General features: G+C 35.2%; 1 protein-coding gene across 1 annotated transcript in view; it reads right to left on the minus strand.

The window, feature by feature from the left end:
* LOC144437997 (tolloid-like protein 1) overlaps positions 1 to 24785 on the minus strand; it is a 32352-nt gene extending 7567 nt beyond the window's left edge. The window contains exons 1-6 of the mRNA XM_078127029.1: positions 24653 to 24785; positions 23668 to 23884; positions 21294 to 21433; positions 13978 to 14242; positions 9423 to 9599; positions 1740 to 1949 (exon numbers count right to left, since the gene is read on the minus strand). Coding sequence (XP_077983155.1) covers positions 1740 to 1949; positions 9423 to 9599; positions 13978 to 14242; positions 21294 to 21433; positions 23668 to 23827 — 952 coding nt within the window. The 5' untranslated portion in view covers positions 23828 to 23884; positions 24653 to 24785. The remainder of the gene's footprint in view (positions 1 to 1739; positions 1950 to 9422; positions 9600 to 13977; positions 14243 to 21293; positions 21434 to 23667; positions 23885 to 24652) is intronic.
* Positions 24786 to 25218: the final 433 nt, after the last annotated feature.

Raw genomic sequence — 25218 nt, forward strand, 5'->3', positions numbered from 1 at the left:
CGCGCTGAAGTTTCAGAGTAAGTAAATTGAAGAATGCCGATGTAGCAATAAGAGAGGATGGGTATTTTTGTTCTTGCAAGAGTACAAGTTAGTGTGTTTGATGTGTGTAAAGGTATAGGTTGAAAAATGCTCATTATATCAGTCACACCAAACGATGACTGCCGGAGATGCCATTTGAGTTCATGCTAGCCATTTTACCGCCAGAAATTGTGAATAAAATTCTCAGTTTGTATCCACTTGCTGGTTCGTTTAAGTTTGATTTTAGACTGAAATCACACTAAATCTATTTTAAATTATAATTTGATTCAATTAATTATAATTTGCTGTAAAAGTTGTGGCTTTTTTTGAAATTTTCTTCCAAAAAAATGAATACCTCTATTATTATCCCATATGTCTAACATACAGAGGGTTATGGTTAATATCAACAACACACACAACGAAGCTGCAATGTAAGTGGCAGTGTGCGTGACTACTTCTTTCATTTTTTTGAATTTGTGACTTTAAAATGACTAACCGTGTCGCCAATTTTAATTTCATTTTTAGTGTGCATGCTTATATACTTGTACTTTCCTTGACATTAATGAAACTTGCAAAGCTATTGAATTTCTCTCTCGCTTCAAATCTTAATTTAGACATGACGAATGTTCGTAAGCATAGAATACAGTCAATGCCATTACTATGAATGTTCACTGAGTAATTGATCAATGAATTTAATATCGACAAGTCATCAATATCACCCTGACCAGCTGTTTATTACTTTCGTTTACTTATTTATTCTGTGTGCTGTCTGCCTAATACATATTGGATAAGATTCCCACATATAACAATCAATGGGGCAGTGCAATTGCCACTCATTCAGCCACTGGGAACAACCTATTACGCTCTTTCGAGGAACGGTGATTGTTCAGGTAAAATGTCAAATTGTAGTTAATTGACATCTTCGCAAAAGGGTAAACGGATAACACTAAGTATAGTCGTACTTATAAATCCAATATTTAGATGGACTAACTGGAATGACTGTATTGTTCAGTTGTTCACTATTGTCATTCAATTGCATGCACACTGCTTATGAAATAACAAGAAAACGTGAACCTACATATGAGCGATGCAACTTATCAAAACACCCACGCAGATAATATAGTCAAATCGATTTAAACCAGTCTTACTCGTCACACGACGCTGCATGGAGATAGCTATAGCCTGGTTCAAGTTAAATAATCCTTTCGCATACCCTTATGACGGGGACATATCGCCGATAATTCAATAAGAAAAAACAATTACTGCGTCATCATTATAGAAATTGGAAGCTTGAAAAAAACCTGATAATATCAAAACGTTGAGCACAACACGGCATCGCAGCTAAAATAATAAACTCTACCTGGTATTAGAGGGGAACGCCACTCCAGGAAATGGATATATTTTCATAAAATATTGGGAGTCATTTCATGACTTCACATCACATACATTTTGCACGATTACCAAGAAACGCCAAATTGGACTGGTCCAATGCTGCCTAATGAGAGTACGCAGTCATACATTTTTATTAGATACACACCGAATATTCATGACTCCTAAGTGCTTATTACCTTCAGATACACGGTGAAACTGTGTGAGATAGAACAATATGTAATAAAACGTATGTGATGTAAAATCATGAAATGACTCTCCAGGACCTAAAGTTAATGAAAGTACATAAATTTCCCAGAGCAACGTTCCACTGTACATAACTTGTGACTTACATTTTGTATCGCTGTAATATTGAGTATATATTGCTTTGAATCCTCGGTAGGTGCTTTGATTGTGGTTCGTTGTATGGAAGGTCAGCAATAAAGGAGAACCTTCGCTAAGAATTGACACCTTCTCCCAATTGTTTTTACAGATTATGCTTTTTTCCCGATGAACGGTCTTCTCGATGGTGATCTTCTCCCCTTCTTCTTTACAAGTTGTTTCTGAAAAGAATGGGAACAATGGAAATGAGCGGTATGTATGTATGTATGTATGTATGTATGTATGTATGTATGTATGTATGTATGTATGTATGTATGTATGTATGTATGTATGCCTGCCTGCCTGCCTAACTGTCGTTTGCCTGTTTGCCTGTTTGCCTGTTTGCCTGTCTGTCTGTCTGTCTGTCTGTCTGTCTGTCTGTCTGTCTGTCTGTCTGTCTGTCTGTCTGTCTGTCTTCATGCTATGACGTTTGGTAGCTAAATTATTATATCGAGAGAAACACCCTTAAACGACAATATTCACTGCATTTTTTTATGAGACCTTGTAGACACACTACAAAAACCATAAAGTACTCAAGGTCATCTGAGATGACGATTTATACCTACTATACATTACAAGTGTTTGTTTATTTTAATGTTCAAAACGTAATCTACTGAAATAACAGTTGAACCGCGTAATAAAACTAGGAAATCATATAATCTTGGTATTTTTCTAATACGCCTTATATATCAGACTGTCTGACTGTGTGGCGCCCACACACAATTCACAACAAGGCGACTGGGCCTGTGCAGTTTCTTTTTTCAAGGACGATGTCTTGTGTCTGTAAAATGCTTGGACAATTCGTCACATTAGGAAACACGACTTCACGTCACGGTTAGTACATCCTTGATATTCACTCCTAGAGGTACCAATCAACACATATATGTCATATAAGTGAAGCTGACTATTCAATGATACCAATGGCTGTATTCGGCAGCCTAATGACAGAAGACCACGAAGGCAATTGTCTTAAATTGTAATAGGTAATTACTTCTAAGATTCACTGACTTATGTAACATGCTAGCTCATTGAAATATATATATATATATATATATATATATATATATATATATATATATATATATATATATATATATATATATATATATATATATATATATCGAGACATCCCTAGACTTATAACATGACTGTAAATGTCTGCAGATTCCAGAAGAATATCGTCTATATAAATAAATAAATAAATAAATAAATTTAATATATAAATATTGTCTTTTTGTAGATTTCTTTCTTATGTATTAACTTATTCTGCATACAGTAACTCCGACAGAAGAAAAAATAGATGACAACTGCTGTTATGTGATTTGTCTTCTATAATTGTCATACTTGAGTAGAAGTGATCAATTTGAAAAAAAAGAGATAATATCGAGAAGTGCATGTTATACCTTATGGCAATGGGGTATCACGTCATACTCCATTAAGAAAAAAACGTGTTTATAGGAAACGTTTACGCAATTATTATGTATCAAGTTGGTCAAGGTCATTGAGTATGTCATATATATTCAATTCAATTCATTGTGAAAACACGAGCTAAATATTTAAAAACGCTTCTTGATTATGAAAATCGAATAATCCCTCTTCCACCCACATGCAGCAATGCATTACATTAAACTTACATAACCCAGTATTCTTTTTTTTTCTACTAGCAGTACTTAATGGACATAATACATATCGAGTAGTGTACGTGCGACAAAATGTCATAGATTATTCCTCTTTTGTATAAATCATACGTAATAGAATCTCAGGTTGATCGTGAATGTAAAAAGTACAGGTATGAGGCGAAAGAGTGTCTCACTTAATCATATATATATATATATATATATATATATATATATATATATATATATATATATATATATATATATATATATATATATATATATATATATATATATATATATATATATATATACTTAACTTACCTTAGCTAACTTTGGGGAAACATTTTAGTTAAGCTTTGTTTGACCTTCATTTGTTATTAATATATATATATATATATATAATATATATATATATGATACCAAATAACTATAAATAAATGAAATTCACCCAAATAATGTATAAATGAAATGAAATTGAGGAAAGAAAAGCGACACGTGCGGGATTCGCACCCACGACCCTTGAATACTAGCCAGAGTGCTCTAGATAGTCCTGGTGTGTACCTTTCTATTCCTCGGCAGGTGAGACGCCGTACTTATTAACCCATTAGCCTTTCAACCCAAGGATCCAAATACACATATATGGTATATTTGTCTGTGTATCTTTGTTGTTTATATAAAGTACATGCCTCTTTTTTTTCAATACTGAATCTAAGGAAAGTGCCTCATCCATGATCATTTCCAGAATTTGTTTATATGAGCTATCTAACCTTCATCTCAACATTACCATCAATATTCAGCAAGATAAGATAAAATCCATTAAAGGCTTTATATTATATTTTCTACTATTTCGATTAAAGGTTCCACAAATAATTCATTATTAGCATTTATAGATCTCGTGATATTTGTTCAGTTATTTTTAATCTGTATGTTTATAACGGATATATAAACCGTTATTATGTTACCAAGTTTCCATAAAATGAGTATTAAATCCCTACAAAGACATCAAACTTAAAATTCTTGTAGATAAAGTGTACATGATATGACATGATATCCTCCTCTAGTTATTAATATGGTGTTCACGGTATTGAAATCCGGCCATTACTGTAACAATATGCTGGAGTGAGTTAATCTGAACAAAATGTCGCTCAACAAATATCTTACTAACACGGCTACATTTTATCGTCTGGCTGACTAAAGTTGTGACATTTTATAGTCTGAATCGATATAAATCTGACAAACGTTGTTAAATTTTATCGTTTGGCTTGACAAAATTGTAACTAATATTGCTCCAAATTGTCGTCTGGCCATGGAGTAACTATAATTTGACTAACATTCATGTCACATGATTTTATCGTCTTGCTGGACAACATTTGACTAACATTGATACATTTTATCATCTAACTTTACAAAAATACTAAAATTGCTACATTTTTATCGTCTGGTTCGAAGAAATAGTAAGTGTTATATTTTGATTGTTTACCAGATAATCAAGAGGCAGCTTACGCAAAGGGAATGTAGCAAGCAAGTTAGGTAAAATTTCTGTCTCGCCCGACGATGAATTAAAAGTAGCAATGCTCGAAAGAATTTTGTCTAGTCAGTAGTTGGACTGTTTCAGTTTAATTGGCTTCAATTGTATAAAAAATATCACAATCTCCCGCTAAAAAATCAAAACACGTTCAAACATTGTTTAACTAAAGGCTTACAACGGATTAATTATTTAATATGCGTATCAACCTGTCCCCAATGCATCATTTATGTAAAATGTTCTCATTTATTTTGTAATGTCATCGTTGTACAAGATTTCTCCTCAGTCGGGATGATACAGACCATTTCTTCTAAAGATAACAAATTCATCTTCTATAATTTTTACATGTTTCAAAACCTTGGATTGGTTACTTTAATATAACACTGAAGACCAGATTCGCTATATTATTCTAAAAATAAATTCAGATAAATGTAACAAAAGTTTACAAGTATTGTTTGCATTTTTACCTGTTTGTCTATCATGTTTTTATATTTTTAATCCCCCTCTGAGTTGAAGTGAACCTCTTGATTAACCAGTCGGGCATTATTGTTAGTCTGCATGACACGGCTAATGTTCACACATTGCATTGTATATATACAAAGAAAACCCCAAAAGTCATCCCGAAATCACTTCAAGTTCAAGTTACATCTTAACTTAGGATGCGAACACTTTGGAAACCATGCAGACAGGCATGTTAATTAGAAGGCGAGAGGATGAGGCGAATGACGTATGATTATAGAGATAGGATCTGTTTAATCTTTTTCAACATAACGAGATAAAAGTATAGACATTTCCTATGATTTAAGATAATGAGAAAGCTGCATATCTTTAGATTTAAGCCAAACTTTTGTTTTTTAATGGAAATTCTATCAACAAAATTACGTCTGCCTGAAATGGTACATTAGATTAAAAGACAGTCTGATCATCCATGTGACATTTAATGTGAAATTCTCCTCGGAAATAAACTGTTTAATTTTTTGCTAATACTGTGTTCAAATTGCACTCATTCTCAGTTAAAATCAAGAAAAAAATCCTGGGGTCACCGTACACATTTTTGGAATAGAGGTCAAAATGTTATCAAGATTGAGCCATCTTAGAATCCAATATGGCCGCCGAATACTGTGTTAACGCCTAAGGGAAAATAACGGTTTCTTTGAAAACAAGACGGTGGACCCCAAACGTAAAGTTAAAAGAAGAAAGCTTTCATATGGCAAAATTTGGAGTGATTTTAAGAACTCTGATATCAGTCAAATTGGACCTTAAAGTAGAACTTAAAGAAACACTGTTGAACATGAAATTGTTAAAAGGTAACCGTAATTTTTAAATTTTTTTTTTTTTAATAGATTTTCCAATGCTGGTTATTACAGTCATGCACTTTATTCATTAATACATTATTTTTATGTACTGTTGTCTTTTGCCCTTTGTTTTTACTGTCTCCTAACTATTCTTTGATGTATTTCCTTGCGTCAAAGATGAATTACTTAGTTTTTATGGATAACAAAGACACATCTTATCAGAAAATTACATCTGCTGACACGACAGCTCAGTTTAGTTCTTGCTGTCTATTGGTTAATCTATAAATCTATGAAGTTGTCTGAAACTGTACATCGCATTTGAACCGTCATGATTCATTATCTGCTTCACCAAGGACTGGAGAAATTGTATATGCGAGAAGTGGTTTATTCTTCATTCATGTGGAAATATTGGAATGCCTTGACAAAACTTCACAGATAAAATAAACATAACTGTCAAGGCTACCCAGGGGCAATTTACCTCTCGTTTAATTAACCCAGAGTGGAAATTACAGAAACGGTTTATCCATGGGCAAAGGATACGAATCTAAATTGATGTACAGATTTGGCTATGAGAAAGACTTCTGAAATAGGGTCAATGACAGGACAGCCTTTTAAAAGACATGTATTGAACGATAACATAGATTATTGTCAAAGTAAAACGAGAATTCGAACAAACCCTGAAAGCTTTTTTGCCATGTTCTAATATATCAACTATTTACGACACTCTAAGAATGGCTGATACAATCTCCATTGCCCTGTCATATCATGATGTGTTTTTTTAGTAGCAAATTAATTTGGCTATATGACTCGTGGCTTGAATGCAAATATTTGCTTCAGTACTTAAGAACATTAGAATTCGATACGTGTAAGAAGGTATGAATAGCATGTTGAAAAACCTCGCGAATTTAGGAGTGGATAAATCGGCTTTAATTTCAAGTTAAGAACCTGATCCATTTGAAAAATACTTTCATCAACAACAAAAATCTGCTTCACGATTTTAACCATTCAACAATAAAAGTCACAGGTCAAAGCATGTATCAGTATTAAGTATTTTAAAGTTGTTTGGACCAGCCCGATGTAGGTGTAATAACAAAATGGATAAGAAATAATCATGGAAAATGCATATATCGGATAAATTTTAGATTTGTGACCGACATTTTCTTCAGATTCATAATCCAAGGACCGCTATTTTAGTTAAAGAATTTAGAGAGCGATAAGTCAATTATATTTTCCTCGTATTTTACACTCTTAAATAGCTATCAACCTTTAGAAAACACTATACGAAAAGACATATTTGACTAGTCTTTCCACATAGAATCTTGAGCAGAGGATGTGTAAATGTGGTGAGTAATATGAGACGAAGTCCACCTTTGACTTTATTTACCCCAGGTGATCTCTCCCCTGGGGGTTGTAGACAGTCAAAAATGGAACTGCGTCTCGTAGTACCCCTGAACAGAGATGGTGGTTAGGTGGGTCACAGGTGTAGTGAAATTGGCAAAGAATTCTTGGCTCAGAACGTAATCGTAAAAAGACATGTTTACATGATTTAATTGTAATATCAGCAGCAAAGTGATTTACTAGCCTTGTGATATATATTTGACTAAAAGTTTAAGATCTCCTCGTTTTACTGGTTGTAAAATTGGCGAGGGTCTAAAATGAGGATCTAAAGATAAGGATTGCATTACTAATACTCAACTGTATTTAAACAGGCTAGTCGTGTTTTAAGGTAGAGTGCACCTCGGGGACCAATTCCGCTTAACACCAAATCTTTTTGCTACTCGTTTGGAGGTAATACATGTAAAAGAAGTTTGGGGTTGACGGGCTTATTTTCAAGGAAATCAAAAATCGTTTACTTTCCCATAGAGTTAACATGGCGTTCGGCGGCCATAATGCGTTCTTTATCCATTGGCTATAATATTAATATTTTTGTGCGTTATTTTAAAAAATATTGTACGATGATCCTTGGTTTTTTCCTTGATTTCAATTGAGGATTGGTAGAAGGTTTCTTGAACAAAATAAGAGTAAATAATTAAAAACTAGTATTTCGGAAGTGCATACTACGTTAACTGTAACAGTTGAAGTATACTATACAAGTCTATAACGTTTAATGTAGATATTTTATGGGCTATTCTACCCTTTCATGTCGGGAATAATCGAGTCATCGTCGGCACTAACAATGATTTGGCCAGCGACATAATTTGCTTTTTATATGAAACGGAGACTTTATTTGATTACGAGGCTGTGAACAGCGTAACCATAAAAGGTTTATATATGTGATGTGTGTTCTTTCACTGCAATCGATAGCAATTCAGGCGCTTCCCGTGCGAATAGGGAATATATTTCGTAGTCAATCAGAACTAAAAAGCTTACTAATTTTTTGATTTGTAAAGTTATTACGTCAACCTTTGAAAGTTCTTTTCAAAGAATGAAAGGAAAAAAATCAACAAATGTAGAGATGAAAGCAATGTACTTATTACATATAGGAACAGTTTCTTGTCTCGCAATCTTAGCACAAAAGGCATAAACGGTGTTTATACATTTATGTGTTTGCATTTTCCATGTACTTTATCTTCATGACATGAAAACATTAGTAATGGCGATATTCTTTTAACACGCTCTCTGTGCGATATTGTCGCTATGGTTAACTACATCCGTTAAAGCCAATATTCGACAAAGTAAATGACTAAAACTTGTATATAACTTGTATCTATCTATCTATCTATCTATCTATCTATCTATCTATCTATCTATCTATCTATCTATCTATCTATCTATCTATCTATCTATCTATCTATCTATCTATCTATCTATCTATCTATCTATCTATCTATCGGTCTGTCTGTCGGTCGGTCTGTCTGTCTGTCTGTTATATATATATTGTTTAATACATATATATATATATATATATATATATATATATATATATATATATATATATATATATATATATATATATATATATATATGCAAGTACACGCAGCTTAAATTGTTGTTAGATTGATATAATTTTACGACAATTCACCACGAAGCCCGGTAAAATGAGCACAACCTAGGAATGTAGTACTTCAAATCTGGTTAAAACCATGCAATATGCAAATTAGTACTGTTCAATATGCAATGACAAAACCTTTCAAATGTTAAAAAAAATCAGCAGTGCCATTATTTGATACAAGTTTGATATCTCAGCTTATTAAAAATTAGAATGGAAAACCTTACCTGTACTATAGAGCTTCAACTTGACATCGAAAAATTCGATTTTGACACTGTCAAACCGATCGTTTGAGGGTATAAGAATCCTGCAAACAGCGTAACCAGGGTAGCTGTTACTAGGGTAACTTGTGTGAGACAACACTTCACCGCTCATCGCCATGGCAACCTGACTATCATCACATACTGCAATACAAGACATTAAGCACAGGTGTTAGTTATGTGATAAATACATTAAGATTTTCATTAGGTATTTACCCATTTCACGGGACGCCATTTTGCCATTTTGCACGTGTAATAAGGGGTTGCTTTGTCTGGGGTGGGGGAGAAATACATTTTAAAAGGCTCATTCGAATCATATTTACTGAAGCATACTTCACCATCAAGTACTATCGGCAGAGTTCACGCATACTATACGTGTATCATAATATCAAGGAAATTCCTTGTTCCTGTTTTCACTGCCAACAAAAGCATGCACTACCTTTAACGTATAACATATAATAGAATAGTTCATTCGAGATTTTATGTAAGAACATGTACTTTCACTCATACGTGAAAAAATCTTATATAAAGCCTCAGCTAGTATAACTTTGATAGAAACACTCCAGGATACACTACAGTAACTGCAGAATGCTTGTACAGTGTTTGAGCTAGAATTTTGGATGAACCGTATTTAGTAAATTTGAATTGTAAATGTTTACAGTGCTTTTGTATGTATGTATGTATGTATGTATGTATGTATGTATGTACAACGTTTTGTACACAAGCTGTCATTGGTCAGAATCGAATCACGTGACCTTTAAATATGCTATTGGCTGCACGTTCATATTGCTCGGGCGTGCACAGACTATTGCTCGCTGGAGTTTCACTCGATCGCGAGTTGCTACAAAAATGCATTTTATACATAGTTGCAAGTACAGTTGAAATAGTTTTTATCGATGACGAATGGTGATGAACAATGAGTGGACATGCCAGTGATTGGATGAATGAATGAACGGTATGATAAAATTAATAACAACATGCGCTTGGGCAATATCACAATTTAATGCCTGCCCTCGGCTTGGTTTTTATCAAAATTTGATAAAGAGTGCCAACCCCGTGGCCAGGCGTTAAAGTGTGATATTGCCCTTGTTACTTGTTAGCATTTGTTATTATTTACTAAATTCCCCCTCTAATAAATCCATGCTGTCTTCAAGAACTTACTGGAATTAAGGTACCGAGATACTATTTCATACTTTTTACTGTAGGCATGACTTTGACAATCGTTACAGAGCTGTGCCTTTCTATATGACTGTATATATTTATGTCCCTAGCCCGTAGTGTAATCTCACTGACTGCTGATTGCATGCATCGGAACGCATTTCTCAACAGAACACAACATAGAGAAATGTTATCGACATGTCCATCAGCCATGTGACCTGTGTTGAAATTAACAGTCACAATTTCTCAAGGCAAGAATACACCAGAACACAGGGAAAACATTCATATTGTATGATACAAACTGACACAGGGTTGAGGTCATGACCTTGCCGTTGTGATAACGTCACTAACACATGATATTTGTCACTGAGATTCCTCATTCTGTCAAATGAATTATTGGTTTCCGTCGACCTGCTGAATTCTGCACTAATGGCTTCTATGTGAAATATTAATAACTATTTTAAAAGTAAAGCTGAGCTGCTCTGAAATGAAAGTCAACGGGGCCTCAATAAGGTAAGACTATGCTTGGCGTCATGCAATTGCAAATTTGTTAAGAAGTGATCGGCTCCTTTTTTTTCTTTTTATTTAATGATGGAGTCGAAGTCTTTGATAATTGAAATGACACCTCGGTCATATACGATATATTTTGTTATGTTATGTTATGTTATGTTATGTTATGTTATGTTATGTTATGTTATGTTATGTTATGTTATGTTTTGTTATGTTATGTTATGTTATGTTGTGTTATGCTATGTTATGTTATGGTAGTTATGTTATCATCTGTAATATGTTATGTTATGTTATGTTATGCTATGCTACGTTGTACAATGTCATGTTATGTTTTGCTATGTTGTTGTGTGGCTATGTTATAGTAGGTATGTTACGCTGTTGTGTTGTGTCGTGTCGTGTCGTGTGTTGTGTTGTGTTGTGTTGTGTTGTGTTGTGTTGTGTTGCGTTGTGTTATGTCATGTTATATTGCCATGTTAAATTGGTAGTTGATTTAGTCACTAGATCCCCCCCCCCCCGCCGTAACCCTACCTCAATATAAAATTGTGTGAGGCTATTAAAGACACGTTTTATGATAAACATATCATTTTAATTTGTACGAAGATTATGTTTAAACGATATTTCAGTACTACACACATTTTCACTTTGAAATGTTGGAATACAGATAGCAATTTATGAAAAGAGTCCCTTTCTGTATAACCTGATATGCCCTAATTATCCTATCTGTAATAATAGCTGAGTTTATTTTCCTTGCGTATTTATAGTTCGTATAATTTCAACTGTTTGTCAGTCATTGTGCACAGCGTACCATTTCACATTCCTCTTCTGAGTTATTCATAGACATTCAATTAACATGCAGCTAGAGTAAACAGCCCTGTTGTTTTATTCCATGAAAGTATTCCATCGGAAGTATTAAATCGGATATGATCGTTGCATTAAGGTATGACCTTCTTAGAGTCTACTGTATTAAGAACGCAAAGTCTTAAAAGATTCTAAGATCAATTAGGGTGCCCTAATCTGTATTTTACTGCATGAGCCGGAAAACACTCCCACCATAAGCTCTAAAAGTTTACATCGTATTTTACTTTAGTAGGATTTGTTTTCCAAGATTAGAATGATCCATAGTTACATGATACAATAGAAAAACGCCATAGCCATTTTTAAAAGTACAAATTGTCGTCTGGGTCAACAAAATCTTACTGATATTGCAATTTTACTGTCTGGCTTGAGAAAAGTCTTACTGATATTGCTACAATGTATTTTTGGCGCGACAAGTATTTTTGAATTTTATCGTCTGGCGCGACAAACATTGCTACATTTTATGGCCCATCTGACTTGAAATACATCAAATTAGAACTGCTATATGTTAATCCGATAGCATGCCGGAAAGAAAATATATGTTGTTACAATGTATATAATTTGGCGACAATACGCTAATGATAAGCAGCAGCTTTACGTAGATTTTCAACGAACAAGAGGAATTTTGCATCAAGTAACTGGCTTCCATCCTATAGCAAATTGATAAAATCAAAACGTAAAAAAGCATGTAGTTGAAATAGATAAAAAACCCTATGTAAAAATTGAAAATGGCTATGTTAGATTAAAGTTATTTTTCATACATCGTTATTCCTTAACCTCAAAGTGAGTAATCTAAGGTCAAGGACGCATCAAACCGAAGAATCTCTGTACAGCTTCCTGTCCAAGCATTAATGAAAAATTTAATAATTTCCATTCAAATTCCTCATTTCCCCATTGGTACGTTATCATATAGAAGGTAAAATTCATTCGAGTAGTAATACTTTCTAACACATACCGTATAATACATTCCCACGCAGACAAATTGCCAAAGCATACTAATCTCGCTATTTACGACTATGTATAATATTGCTTTCTGTATCAAGGTGGCAATTGATGTCGAGGTGGAAGGTATAATCCACGTGTACAGCTTATTTTGTTCATTTGTCAATATGCACACTCGAAAGTTGAAATTACACTGTATTGAATTTCTTAGTATAAACCTAGCATTAGTGCCAAAAACATGTATAGCAACATATCTAATTTAGAGATTCCTGAATCTGTTGCCATCCATGAAATAAGGACGACTCGAGGTATTATCTTGTACTCCACTGCTACATTGCCTATGCATGATCGATAACACTTCAGGCTCCTATACGGGTCTGTGATTTCACTATTATATTTCCCTAAATCGATCACGTCCCTAAAAACTAAAAACTGTACCCCTGACGTACACGTGACTTGTGAAATGGTTATCCCACTTGTATGTCTGTACATTGGTTATATAATTTATTAACATTACCATATGTTTAATTGCATGTGTATGCTAATTCTCACTGTAAAGGTGGCACGTGCCTCAGGGATCAGTTCATGAAAATGTATTCAATAATTTTCAAATCTCTCTAACCTTTTTAATATGGAAGTTCATACCTAACCCTTTTGAAAAAAAGAAGAAGAAATGTGTGTGCGCGCGCCCGCTCGTGTGTGTGTGTGTGTGTGTGTGTGTGGGGGGGGGGGGTAGTCGACCTTTTTGGTGTCAAGTACAAGTCTGTTACATTTCCATAGAGTTAACACGGTATTCTAACACGGGGAAATTTAGGGTCGTTTTTACCTCTACCTTGAGCTTTCTTGGTGACCCCTGTTTTTCTCTCTCTTGATTTTAACTGAAAAGTTTTCTTGAACAACGTAAAAGCAGCCATTTCCTGTAAGACATTTTCCCCGTTAGAGGTGCATACTACATCAAGGGATATTCTATCTAAAAAAAAGACATTCTCAAATGCTGGCTAATCCCGCTAGTCTCTTTTTTGTACATTTCAAAAAAATATTTTCTATTTTCACTTACTTGTGTATGTCTTTTTCTCTTCCATTTTCCACTCTTCCAGATCATAGATGAAATATTCTGCCTTAAATCCCGGCGCATTTCCGATTCCATCCGATTTGAACACGATGGAGAGATCCGAAGAGTTGGTTTGAATAGCTGGGAGGTTACTGCTAAATCCACACATGGTTTCTAGGAGTTCCTCTGTCTTGTTTATTTTATGGTATATTTTGACAGAGTCGGACTCACAGTCCTTAGACTGTTCAAGCTCCAGAATTTTGAATTGAAGCTGTGAATAAAAGTCAGGTACAAATGAACATCTGGTCAAATAGGTTGAGGTTAAAAGAGGTCAGCTTAGCTGTTCAAATATTCTTAATTTTGTTTTTGAACAAGTGGAAGTTAACTATATACAAACAAACAAACTATGTTACCTGAAACCAAACCTTGTCTGGCTCGACAAATTTCTTACAGCATTTATCATACATCTGGCTTGACAACACTGGCAAATAACATTGCTAGATAACATCGTCTGGCGGCACAAAAACCTTCTTAAAGGCCAAGGTCCAAACAGGCTATGTGCCCACGCTACGGAAGTAGGTTTGCGCATGTGCAACGGAATACGTTTGTTTATCTGGGAGGAGCATTTGGTAAATCCGACCCAGGTAGTTTATCAACATAGTAGTGGCTGTTCACACATATTGGTTACATGTAGTTCTTGCCTAATCCGAAGAGTCCCTTGTTATATTTTTTTCAAGTCTAGTGGCAGTGTTTCTGCTTCGTTTTTTTCCGGTGCGTACGTACGGCCAGACACCCAGTCTGGGTGAAACACGTATTTCTATAAACTTATACATACAAATTATAACCCGAAAAATTATATTTTGAGGGACCTGTTCTAACACGATCCAAACACTATTACACAGTGACAATTTGTATCATTGAAATTGTAAACTGAAATTCTTGGGTACGAACAAACTTACTTGTATCATTTGCACAAGGTACTAGATTACAGTTGTACACGTACACACTAGCGTCGGCATTTGGTCGATCGTTATCACACCAAAATCGTTAGATAGATGAGAATATTTTTTACAGATTACATGTAGGTCGTGTTTTGACAACATAATCGTGAAAACTTCAAAATTAACTTCACAAGTATCGCACGGGTCAGGGCGGACTAAGCTTTGCACTTCCATACTTACTGTACACTAGGTGGCTAGCTACGTGCGATCTCGAGTTTGGTAGAAATGTCATTGATGTTCCCGTTATTTTCCTTCCGTGTTCTAATTCTTTGAAAGTATCTGTTATGGCTGTTTTATGATTGATTAAACTTGTATTTCCAAACCCAATGTCCCATCTCAGAAAACAGTCAATAAAATCACAAACATGTGCTTCTCCGAGTTATCCCGATGTGTACGAGTACCACCCCAGCTACTATTTCAAAACAAACGCATAAATGCATACGTCGTGATGGGGTGAGTACGGACTCTTGTTTGGTCTCCGCTCTGTCTCCGTGCGTATGTTTGACTACGATGTCAGTCGATGTCATTTACATGACGAGGATTATTGCTGGATAGTGCCAAAACATATGGAAACGATTTTTGAGAAATCTGGAAAGAATTTAATACGATTTCTCAACTTTCAAATTTGAATGAAACAAATATTTATGATGCCTCCATGATTGTACTTGTAGTCTTGTCAGTTCGCGTTACGTTCATCTCCACAACATGCACAGAGCTAGAGATCGTAGAGAACAGTCGACAGGTATAGGAACTAGACTAGGCAGTGGTGTATGATCTATGTGTACAACATAGACAGTTGTCCTTGAAATTTGATGATCATTACAGAAATAAAAGAGTTGCCAACGTTAGATTTGTTTATGAATTATATCACTCGTTTATCAGTATCAAATGTCGCACTAAATGTTTCAAACATGTCTTGCTTCGGGGTCATCAGAAAATTTAACTGAAAGTATGGGAATTCTTGATCGAAATATATTCAGTCATAAAATCCTCAGGTTTCTGACAATTTCCAATACTTGTTACAAGAAAGGCTGCATTCCAAGTATATTTGGTTAGCTACATGTATTACATCTGATGCCATACACGTGACACGCACGATCATTGTCCAGTTTGCACCACATGGTGTGCCTCGCCTCCTGTACACGTACCGTACGTCTATCTTGTCTGTCAGTGCTACATTTTGCTTCCTCTCTTTATTTTTCTCAGATGTTTTAAGAATTTGAAAATAGTCAGTGTCCGATCGACAAAATTTCTTTCCGTTGAAGTTTAGAAAACATTTAGTTCTACTCTACGTAAACGTCGTGTTGTTGCATCATACATCATGAGACGTTACATTGACCTCACACTTCGCTTCGCGCTTCCTTCAACGTCCGGTCCCTATGAAACTGGTTCGAAGGCTTTCGCTAGCGATAGCGTGGCCAGTCTTGTTTTACCGCGTAATACTCAAATGTTTTCCAAATAATTATGAATTTATTTCTTCTTTTTTTTTTTACACTTTGGGTATTTTACTTGCTATTAGTACTTCTGGGAAACTCATTTAATTTTCCGACCTTAGAATTTTTTTCAATGGTCGTCAGATTTTAGTACTTTCCTTAGCCGGTCCCACAACTAAACTGTTGTACGTGGTTATACTTATAAGTTATAGCTGGGCGTTGTGACCGGTAGGTAACCGGCTATTATCTACATCACTGCCTACTAGGTATAGGTACGTCAACGACACAACTACTTGACAGAAAACACTTGTCGCGCGCACAAAAAGTTGTATGAAATTGTGATTTTACTAAGGAGTGTAGCAACCCAGAACGTACATCGATCAAACTGAGAAACATTTTGGTTTCATTTTATGTCATTCTATTTCAGTAACAATATGTATCATTTTCACGTACCGTTCGCACATGTGAGCTTGATTTTAGGCAAAATATCGGGCTAAGAGAGTGCACACAGACTCTTTTGTTCGCTTGTATTGTTTGCATTCGGTATTTGGCATTTCGCACGTCGTTTATTTGCACCATTCACAGTGTCTTATCATGCTTTGTGTAACTTGTAAGCCTAATTGACAACTGGCCAACGGTTTTTACTAGTCAAATTTGAAACAAATTTTGGGTCAGTTTGACGGTAAACCTGCTATATTGGCTACCAAACTTAGTTAACGTCAGTTATTTCTACTCATGTTGCATCACTATATATTTACAAACAGTATATATGAAATATGAGAGCCATGTGAAACTTTTTCAGTGCAAAATGGGATGAAGACATGAGGGCAAAGTCAGTGCTCCTTACAGCAGTTTGAATTTCCCGCATATGCATACATTACCCATAATCCTCTTTATATAGTGGACCTTGGCCTTTAACATTGCCACATGTTATGGTCTGGTGGGACTAAAATCTTACTAATATTGTTACATTTCATCGTATGGCTCATTAAAAATCTTACTAACGCCGCTATATTTTATCGTCTGGCTCAATCTTCCTATAACATTGCTACATTTATCGTCTTGCTCAACAAATATCATCTTACTAACATTGCTACTTGTTATCGTCTGGCTCAACAAATATCTTGCTAACATTGCTACAATTCAGGGTCTGGAGCGATAAAAATTCATGCTAACTTTATTGCTACATTTTCTCTGCGTGAAATACTATATCCATACCGTCGCCAAATCATTTACATTATAGCAAATTGAATTTCCTAAGATAATGCTACCTCACCCAATGAAAATGTTACCATGTTAGTAAATTATTCCATCAAACGTAGAAATGTAACAAAATTAGTACTCTTTTCGTCACACGACACTTTCCATGTCAAGGCCATTCGTGCAGTATACATAATTTCATGTCATGAAATGATTAACAATTTTTTGTCATACAAATTGGCGCCTTTTTAGCTATAGGGAAATATACAATGAATGAATAATAATGTTCATTATGGTCAATATGTCATGTTTGTTTTATTGTGCATTACAAAATGTGGAATAGTAAACTTGGAATTGAACTCATTAACATTTTGTCAAACAGAAATTTTGGATAAAAAATGCCTTGTGATTAAACATAATTGCTTAGAAAAGTGTTTGTACTCGGGGCGTTATCAATTACTCCTACTTTGTCCGTATGTGTTAGTTTCCGCATTACACTTAAATACAATAAATTAGGGATTCCAATATACCTTAATTTGATTTTTATCTAAAACTGGATAACAACCTTCAGTCACGTGAAATCAGTGATTGATCAAATTACCATGGTAACTAAAACGTTACACACTACTATTTCCAATTATTTACCACTACAAAACCCTTACAACTTCCTGTCTTTTTTCCTGGAAAATATAGCACAGGTACACTGCCAAATGTTTCAATGACAATTCTACAATGGATATCTTTGAATTTATTGCATGCACAACAATGCAATCTTATTCTAGGTAACATATGCTATTAAAGTGACCCAAGCTGAATGAAAAAAAAATATTTAAGTAACAAAACTCGAGTAAACTATTCCAGCATAATGTTAAAATCGATGCATACCTTCTTTGACATTACAATTTTCTTTTGACATTGTTCGAACAGTTGATTACGTAATATGGCTTTCCTTGACATTTTTGACACGTGTGATAAATTACGTCATTGTATCATTTATAAGTTATATCTTTATACCAGGTTAGGATTCAGTAAATTGTAAGCTTAAGTAATGATTGAGTATCTTTCAGTAAATAGAATACTGCGAGAATCTTTTGAATATACAGCAAAAGATTATGCCCTACAAAGTATAAACTCAGATTGTTTCCCTTCAAAATGCAGAAGATCGTATGCGTTTAGATGGTGTCATGCCACTTTTGCTCTTTTTAAGGAAATCTATTCAGTCTTTATTTCTGCCCTCAATCTCCTTGTATTGATTACTGCTACCCAATGTCACGTCATTTATGTTATACAACAGCACTTACTCGTATAACTTACTTAACTTTGAGATCGTGTAAACAGAGCTTGTAAAGAGTCACTGTTGCACCTTCAGGGATTCATGGGGAAAACCTCAGGTGATGACATCACGAATACCCCAAATCACTTTATTTGTCTTGATAGTCTATGTGTTTGTTGATAGCAGCAATCAAAACAAGTAAAGTATTTAATACGTCTAACTAGATTTTCCTTTAAAAGATGTTGGCAAGTGTTTTGAAATGCAACATCCCAGACTATACCGTTACATCTGACATGATTATATAGTAATATTCCACATGAAGCATTCAATGCACTCTACTCTTAATAGACTAAAGTTTACACAGCGAAACTCCCTTTTCAGTAGAGAGTTGTGTCATATTCTATTGTTATTTTTTCTTTCTTTTTTTAAAAAAAAGAGAAGATGTTGAGCGGTTTTAAATACATTGTCCTGGCCTGCCGTTACGTCTGTTATTGTCAAGTAGTATTCTACTTAAAACATTCAAAGTACTATATATACTTTGCAAGCTGAACTAACTTTAACAGGAGTATTCTCTTATTTCATCAGGCAACCAACAATATATTCACTGACAATTGTTAACATGCCAATACTTTTCTGGTCTCCTTATACCTACCACAAAACATGTATTATTTTATTTTGTCCACAAATGTAAAATTTAATAGGTAGGTAATAAAGAAGAAGATTAAGGTAATTGAGAACTATACAAGTTTCATAAGCGGTCAATTGTATACACAAGTAGTACCGTAACAGGTTGATATCGCCATTACACTAGGGGCGCCGACTTTTGGGTGCGGACACAAAAATCAATTTGGTTGGCTATATTGTATTATAGTATGTATACTGCTACACACATACGTTTAACCACAGGTAGTGTTCAGGGTGTACGATACGAAGATTAAGTGTATCTAACAAAAAACGATCCAATTGCAGCCAGAGCAGCCTTCATACCGGACTTAAATAAATACACGCCGCCGAGCGATATCGGTGTGTATCTAGACTGACACCTGACAAGCCTTACAGCACCACTGAACCGTACCGACAGAGATATGTCGTGTGTTTAGAAGCATGTTCAATAGGTTTGAAGTCAAACTATACATCAGGACACGGCTATCTATTCATGTGTTCATCTATCTGATGACTCATACTACTACACACATTTGCCGACACAATAGATAGGGCGGGGAACAATAACCCATGTATGCACGCAACTAGATTACTCGCAAATTACAAATTTGCATTTTTTCATTCCTATACCCGAGGGGAATTATCACAATTAATGAGATTCAACTATTGATTTTATTTCATTAATAAGAGGTATATTTTATTACAACCTACGAAATTAAGCAATAGTTTGTCAATTTCATTTGATATCTATGATTTGTCTCTATTAAAAAATTGAAGGTCAACATTGCAATAATCACATAAGTACTTAAAATAAAAATGTTGCCTCGAAGTATAGTTCAATACTAAGGGGTTGGGTTTTGTCCACAAATGTAAAAAAGCTGCATGTACTTGACCACCACCACTTTCCTTGTAGTTCGACATTAAAACAATAACCATCATATTTAAAGATGAAGACAGTGGCGAATTTCGTACGATTATGTAGGTTTGAACAATCATCCCTCATCTAATTAAAACAGTGACAAAGGAAATAGCTAACTGGCTGCTGCTTTGCTTGTAAAATCGTACGTGATGTTACACATATATTTATACATTAGACTGTCTTTCACCTCCAGTAAATATGTTTGGAATACATTACACGAGTTTAGAGCAGAGTCTAATTACTAGCTGACCATGACAAGTTTCCCCCGTGGACTTTGGGATAATTTATATATCCAATGCTACCCTGGATATTGGAACCCTACAAATATTATTCCAGTCTCATATGTTCAATCTAACACTATTATGTGAGAAAACTGCGCAAAGAGTGCCTCACAGCCATGCTATAAATTGGAATTACAGTGGCTCTAAGTTATACATTCTTCTTTGCTTCGTCATATCTTTGAATATAACAGCACAAAAATCACTTTATAGTTGAAGGAGCGTTATCAATAACAAAGTTATATATTTTCTGATCTTTTTACTGCATTAAGTATCAATGTTTGCAATATAGATGATTGTGTTAATGTACTGTCTGTCTGTCTGTCTGTCTGTCTGTCTGTCTGTCTGTCTGTCCGTCCGTCCGTCCGTCCGTCCGTCCGTGTGTGTGTGTGTGTGTGTGTATGTATGTATGTATGTATGTATGTATGTATGTATGTATGTATGTATGTGTGTATGTGTCTCTATATTCGGAGCAAGGTTGTCGACGTCGACATTCATTGGAAGTTTAATCTGACAATCAATATTACTTGCAGATATAATTTCAATAAGACTTACCCAGATGGATTTTCCAAGGGATGCAGATATTCTGTAGACGCAATGAGCATTGTTTGGATAGACCACAGGGTAGTTCGGTGATGAAATTTGACCGTGTGTCTTTGTGTATACTCCTCCACAATAGTCAGGAGCTTTTGTGTCTGGGAAAAGATAAATTACTAGGTTTAATAACGAGGACATGTCCAATTAGCGGAAGCACTTAACTTGTGCGCCCGTCTCAAATGAAACAAATTGTACATTCCTCCCATTTCTTGTTCTTATTTAGGGTAAGGAATAGTGATATTCAAACTAATTAGATGACGTGTGAAGCACTAACCACTATTGCACTGAGCCTAACGATCGATAGAGTGGTGATAACACGAGTCTTAAGCAATCAGTGTTCCAACTTGAGTTTGTCCCTACGTATACTGTGTGTGTGAACGACGACCAAAATTCTAGTAACAGTTTCTAAATATCTGGAGTCTTTAGGTATTCGACTGCTCCCTTGGGTAGACGGTGGAGCTTTCAAGTTGCCACGGGATTATCGTACTCCTCAGTGTGCCTTTAAGCAATGTTTTTATTCAGTATAAATTGACCTAGTTGCAAATATATATGCTGCTTCAATAAACGACGCGTTCTCTTTTCATATGTTAGTGAGAGCAATATACGCGCGATAACAGCGTATATAATTAATTAAAGTCGCCAAAATGGTATGCTTCATTATCCAGTGAAATAAATATGGTATGACTCGACCTACATTTTTGATAATTATATATATATATTTAAATCAGCTGAAATGTTCTTTATTAATAATAAATGATGTTGTAAATAAGTTGACAGGATTTCAGATGTTTAGGGCACAAAATGGTTTTGTTTTGATGGGTTAGATGAAACAGTTTAAAAAAGAAATCATGAACACCAAAGGAAACAAAAAATGAATTAATATTATATATTTTTATCAATTTGAGATTGGATTTTTATGACCATATAGTTTGAGTAATATGTCTAGGGAATAACTGCTGTTGAATAATTGGAAGAAGTTTGTGCTTTCATTGCTTTCATTATCACCGTTCACGTTCCATGCCTCACTTTTGCCATGGAATGAAACAGTCAAATTAATTATAGAGTCTTCGTCTTATCAGTATTCTATTCTCCGACCGATTTTTTTTTGTACAAGAAAAGAGTACACAATTACATACAATCAGCCGTCTTGCAATGTTACACCGATCTTGCTCTATCAAAATGAGCGCCAATTTATAAATACGAATAAAAAGAAACCGAGAAGGCACCGTATGTTGACAAACTTAACCAACCCTTTCTTTGGCGGCCATCTTTTAATATGTAATTAGACGAACGTGCATTTCCACAGTTTTTCCACCAATTCTCAACGTGGAAGGTGTAACCTGAACTTTATTTACTGACTCTGAGGTGTGCCATGCTTTTGAGATGTTCTCAAGGGAAGAACAGGAAAAAAAACTCTGCATGCTTCCATCTCTGCCTGCAATCATATACTTTGCATCTCCCAGTAGACAGAGCCCAATAACAAACATCGTTCAAAATTGATTTCGACCTTCCTCTGATTTTGTTTTTGATTGCGAATTTCTGTATAAGCGATCATGGAAATGAATTGTCCGCGCTCTTGGAACGATTCAGATTAAATTACTTATACGTTAACGTATTCAGGATATGATTAAACCGGTAGTTGAGGACTAGTTTTGTGGATCAGTCACCACTTTCAAGTCATGGAAGTTATTTCCGTTGTATTGTTAGAGAGAGCCGATACAATTCAATTTTAACCATTGATTAGTATTCACTAAACTTGCTTCAGGCGGTCAGCCCATCTAGCCGTATCATTTCATTTCGTCAGTCTGTTTGCTTTAGCTCACCCTATATTGCAGGGGACTCGTAGGGTGTCACCGTCCATTTTATACGTACACAATAAAAAGACAATTTTCTTATATACAAGTGTTTGGACACTTTTTGAGAGTATTAATGTATGTCATTCGCATAATTGTACTTAAAGCTGGGTTTACTTTTATTTCTGTACACGTATAATTTGTGGTACCTTCGTTTCTCAATGGTAAAACCCCTGCTGTTAGTAGCTAACCTCAGATTAGAGTACTCTGTGAGGTAACGTTGAAGCTGGCGGCTGCATCAGAATTGTTTTGGCCGAATGAAAATTAATTATTGTATACAGATTTAACGAGAATTAAACAGGTGTAATTTGTCATTGAGTCATGCGTGAGGTTAGATTGAAAGTTGAAATCACAACAAAGAAGGGAGGACAATGTAAGCGCCTACGACACATTGTGAAATGCATTAACCCCGATTTTAACAAACTGGAAAGATTTACACGTCGGCTGTCAAAAAAAAATCTACAATTCCTCTTTCTTACCCATGCCTCGCTTATCCAATCGGTTGGCCTCATTCTCAAATGACTTCAGTTCTTCAGCAGCAGTAATGACAACTATCACGAACTGGGCCAGAAGCAAGACAACTAAGGACTTCATCCATCTGTTTCTATGGCAACGGTGCAGTGCAGAATTGACCGTCATCGTGTGTCGTTGTTCCGTGCACTCAATTAGAAGAGTATCCGTCCTTTGTCCGCCATCCTGTTTTTTATACAGAAAGAAAGGGCCACTAGCAAATCTTGCGACATTAACTTAACACAAATTAGAGCTTTAAAATCTCATCGACATTTTAAAAGTGTAAATTACTTTGTAAAGACGTGACGTTCCTTTCTTTATATGTTGGTTTAAGACGTTATGTCTTAAGAGGGGGCGATGGAACAGACGTTGTCTGCGTAACACATATACATCCACCCACTAAAGCGAGACTCATTGTGAATATAATGTTTTCGTAATGCACGCCGGCTATATAATATGTACCAGTGTTAGCGTATCAATAAAATACTCTTCGCGTCAACTAACGTCAATCAAACTCTCATAGGTAACGACGTGAATGCTAATTCTCCAAGCACAATGAACATAGCCATCTGGCGCTCTGGACCTCTATGCCAGCGACAGTGAAATGTTCGCTTTCCTAAATATATATATATATATTTATATGACAAGTTAATGACATACGTAAGCGATCGTGGGGGGTTTACCAACGTCTCAATTTGAGTCGTGTATGGGTCGATATTTCGAAGGACGCCCGAGAGAATTCGGTGGCTGTCAAAGCACGTACAGGAAATTACTTGAAAAGGCACTATGTGTAAAGAATTACTCAAACTGTGTTTAAATTTTCCTGTCGGTTACTGCGTCAGGCCGACCTTGTAGCCTAATAGATCTAAAAATAACCTTGCAACTTTAGCGTTCACAAAATGCTATCAAACAAGCGACAATATTTCTCAATTAACAAATTATAAACCTACTTACCCAGAACGTCACAGTTTCCTACTTACTCCATCAACAGCATCGAAAAAAAGCAGCGACCAATTTGCCTGAAAAGCGCAGCAGCTAGCAGCTAAAGTCCTCTCCGATGCGACGATGTTGTCTGCTTCCAAAACTAGCACACGTAACTCAGTGCGCATGTGTGGTGCAAAATCTTTAGGCGTGGCAGGGTAATGGATTTTACTCGACTGTTGACTGTTCATCTGTGATTCCTTTTTCAGGTTGAATATATAATCTGTAAACATTCCAAGATCACAAGCCCCTGAGCTCTCTAGTCATATTTGCGTTGATATTTGCAAAAAACACACAGTAGTGTACTTACAGAACCTCTTCAACTCCACTTGAATAAGTTAATTTATCGTGATAACAGAGGAATGATTGTAGCCTTCAATAACGATATGTTAGCCTTTGTCAATTACTTATGAAATAGACAACCATATAAAGACAGTTAAAGTGCATGCTATTCAGAACCGTTTACCATACAACACAGAATAAACCCCAGAGTAATTTGGGAAATGAACATTCAGTCTTAATTTACCAGTTATATTACT

Source organism: Glandiceps talaboti, chromosome 7 (genome assembly GCF_964340395.1).
Source record: "Glandiceps talaboti chromosome 7, keGlaTala1.1, whole genome shotgun sequence".
Classification (NCBI taxonomy): Eukaryota; Metazoa; Hemichordata; class Enteropneusta; family Spengelidae; genus Glandiceps; species Glandiceps talaboti.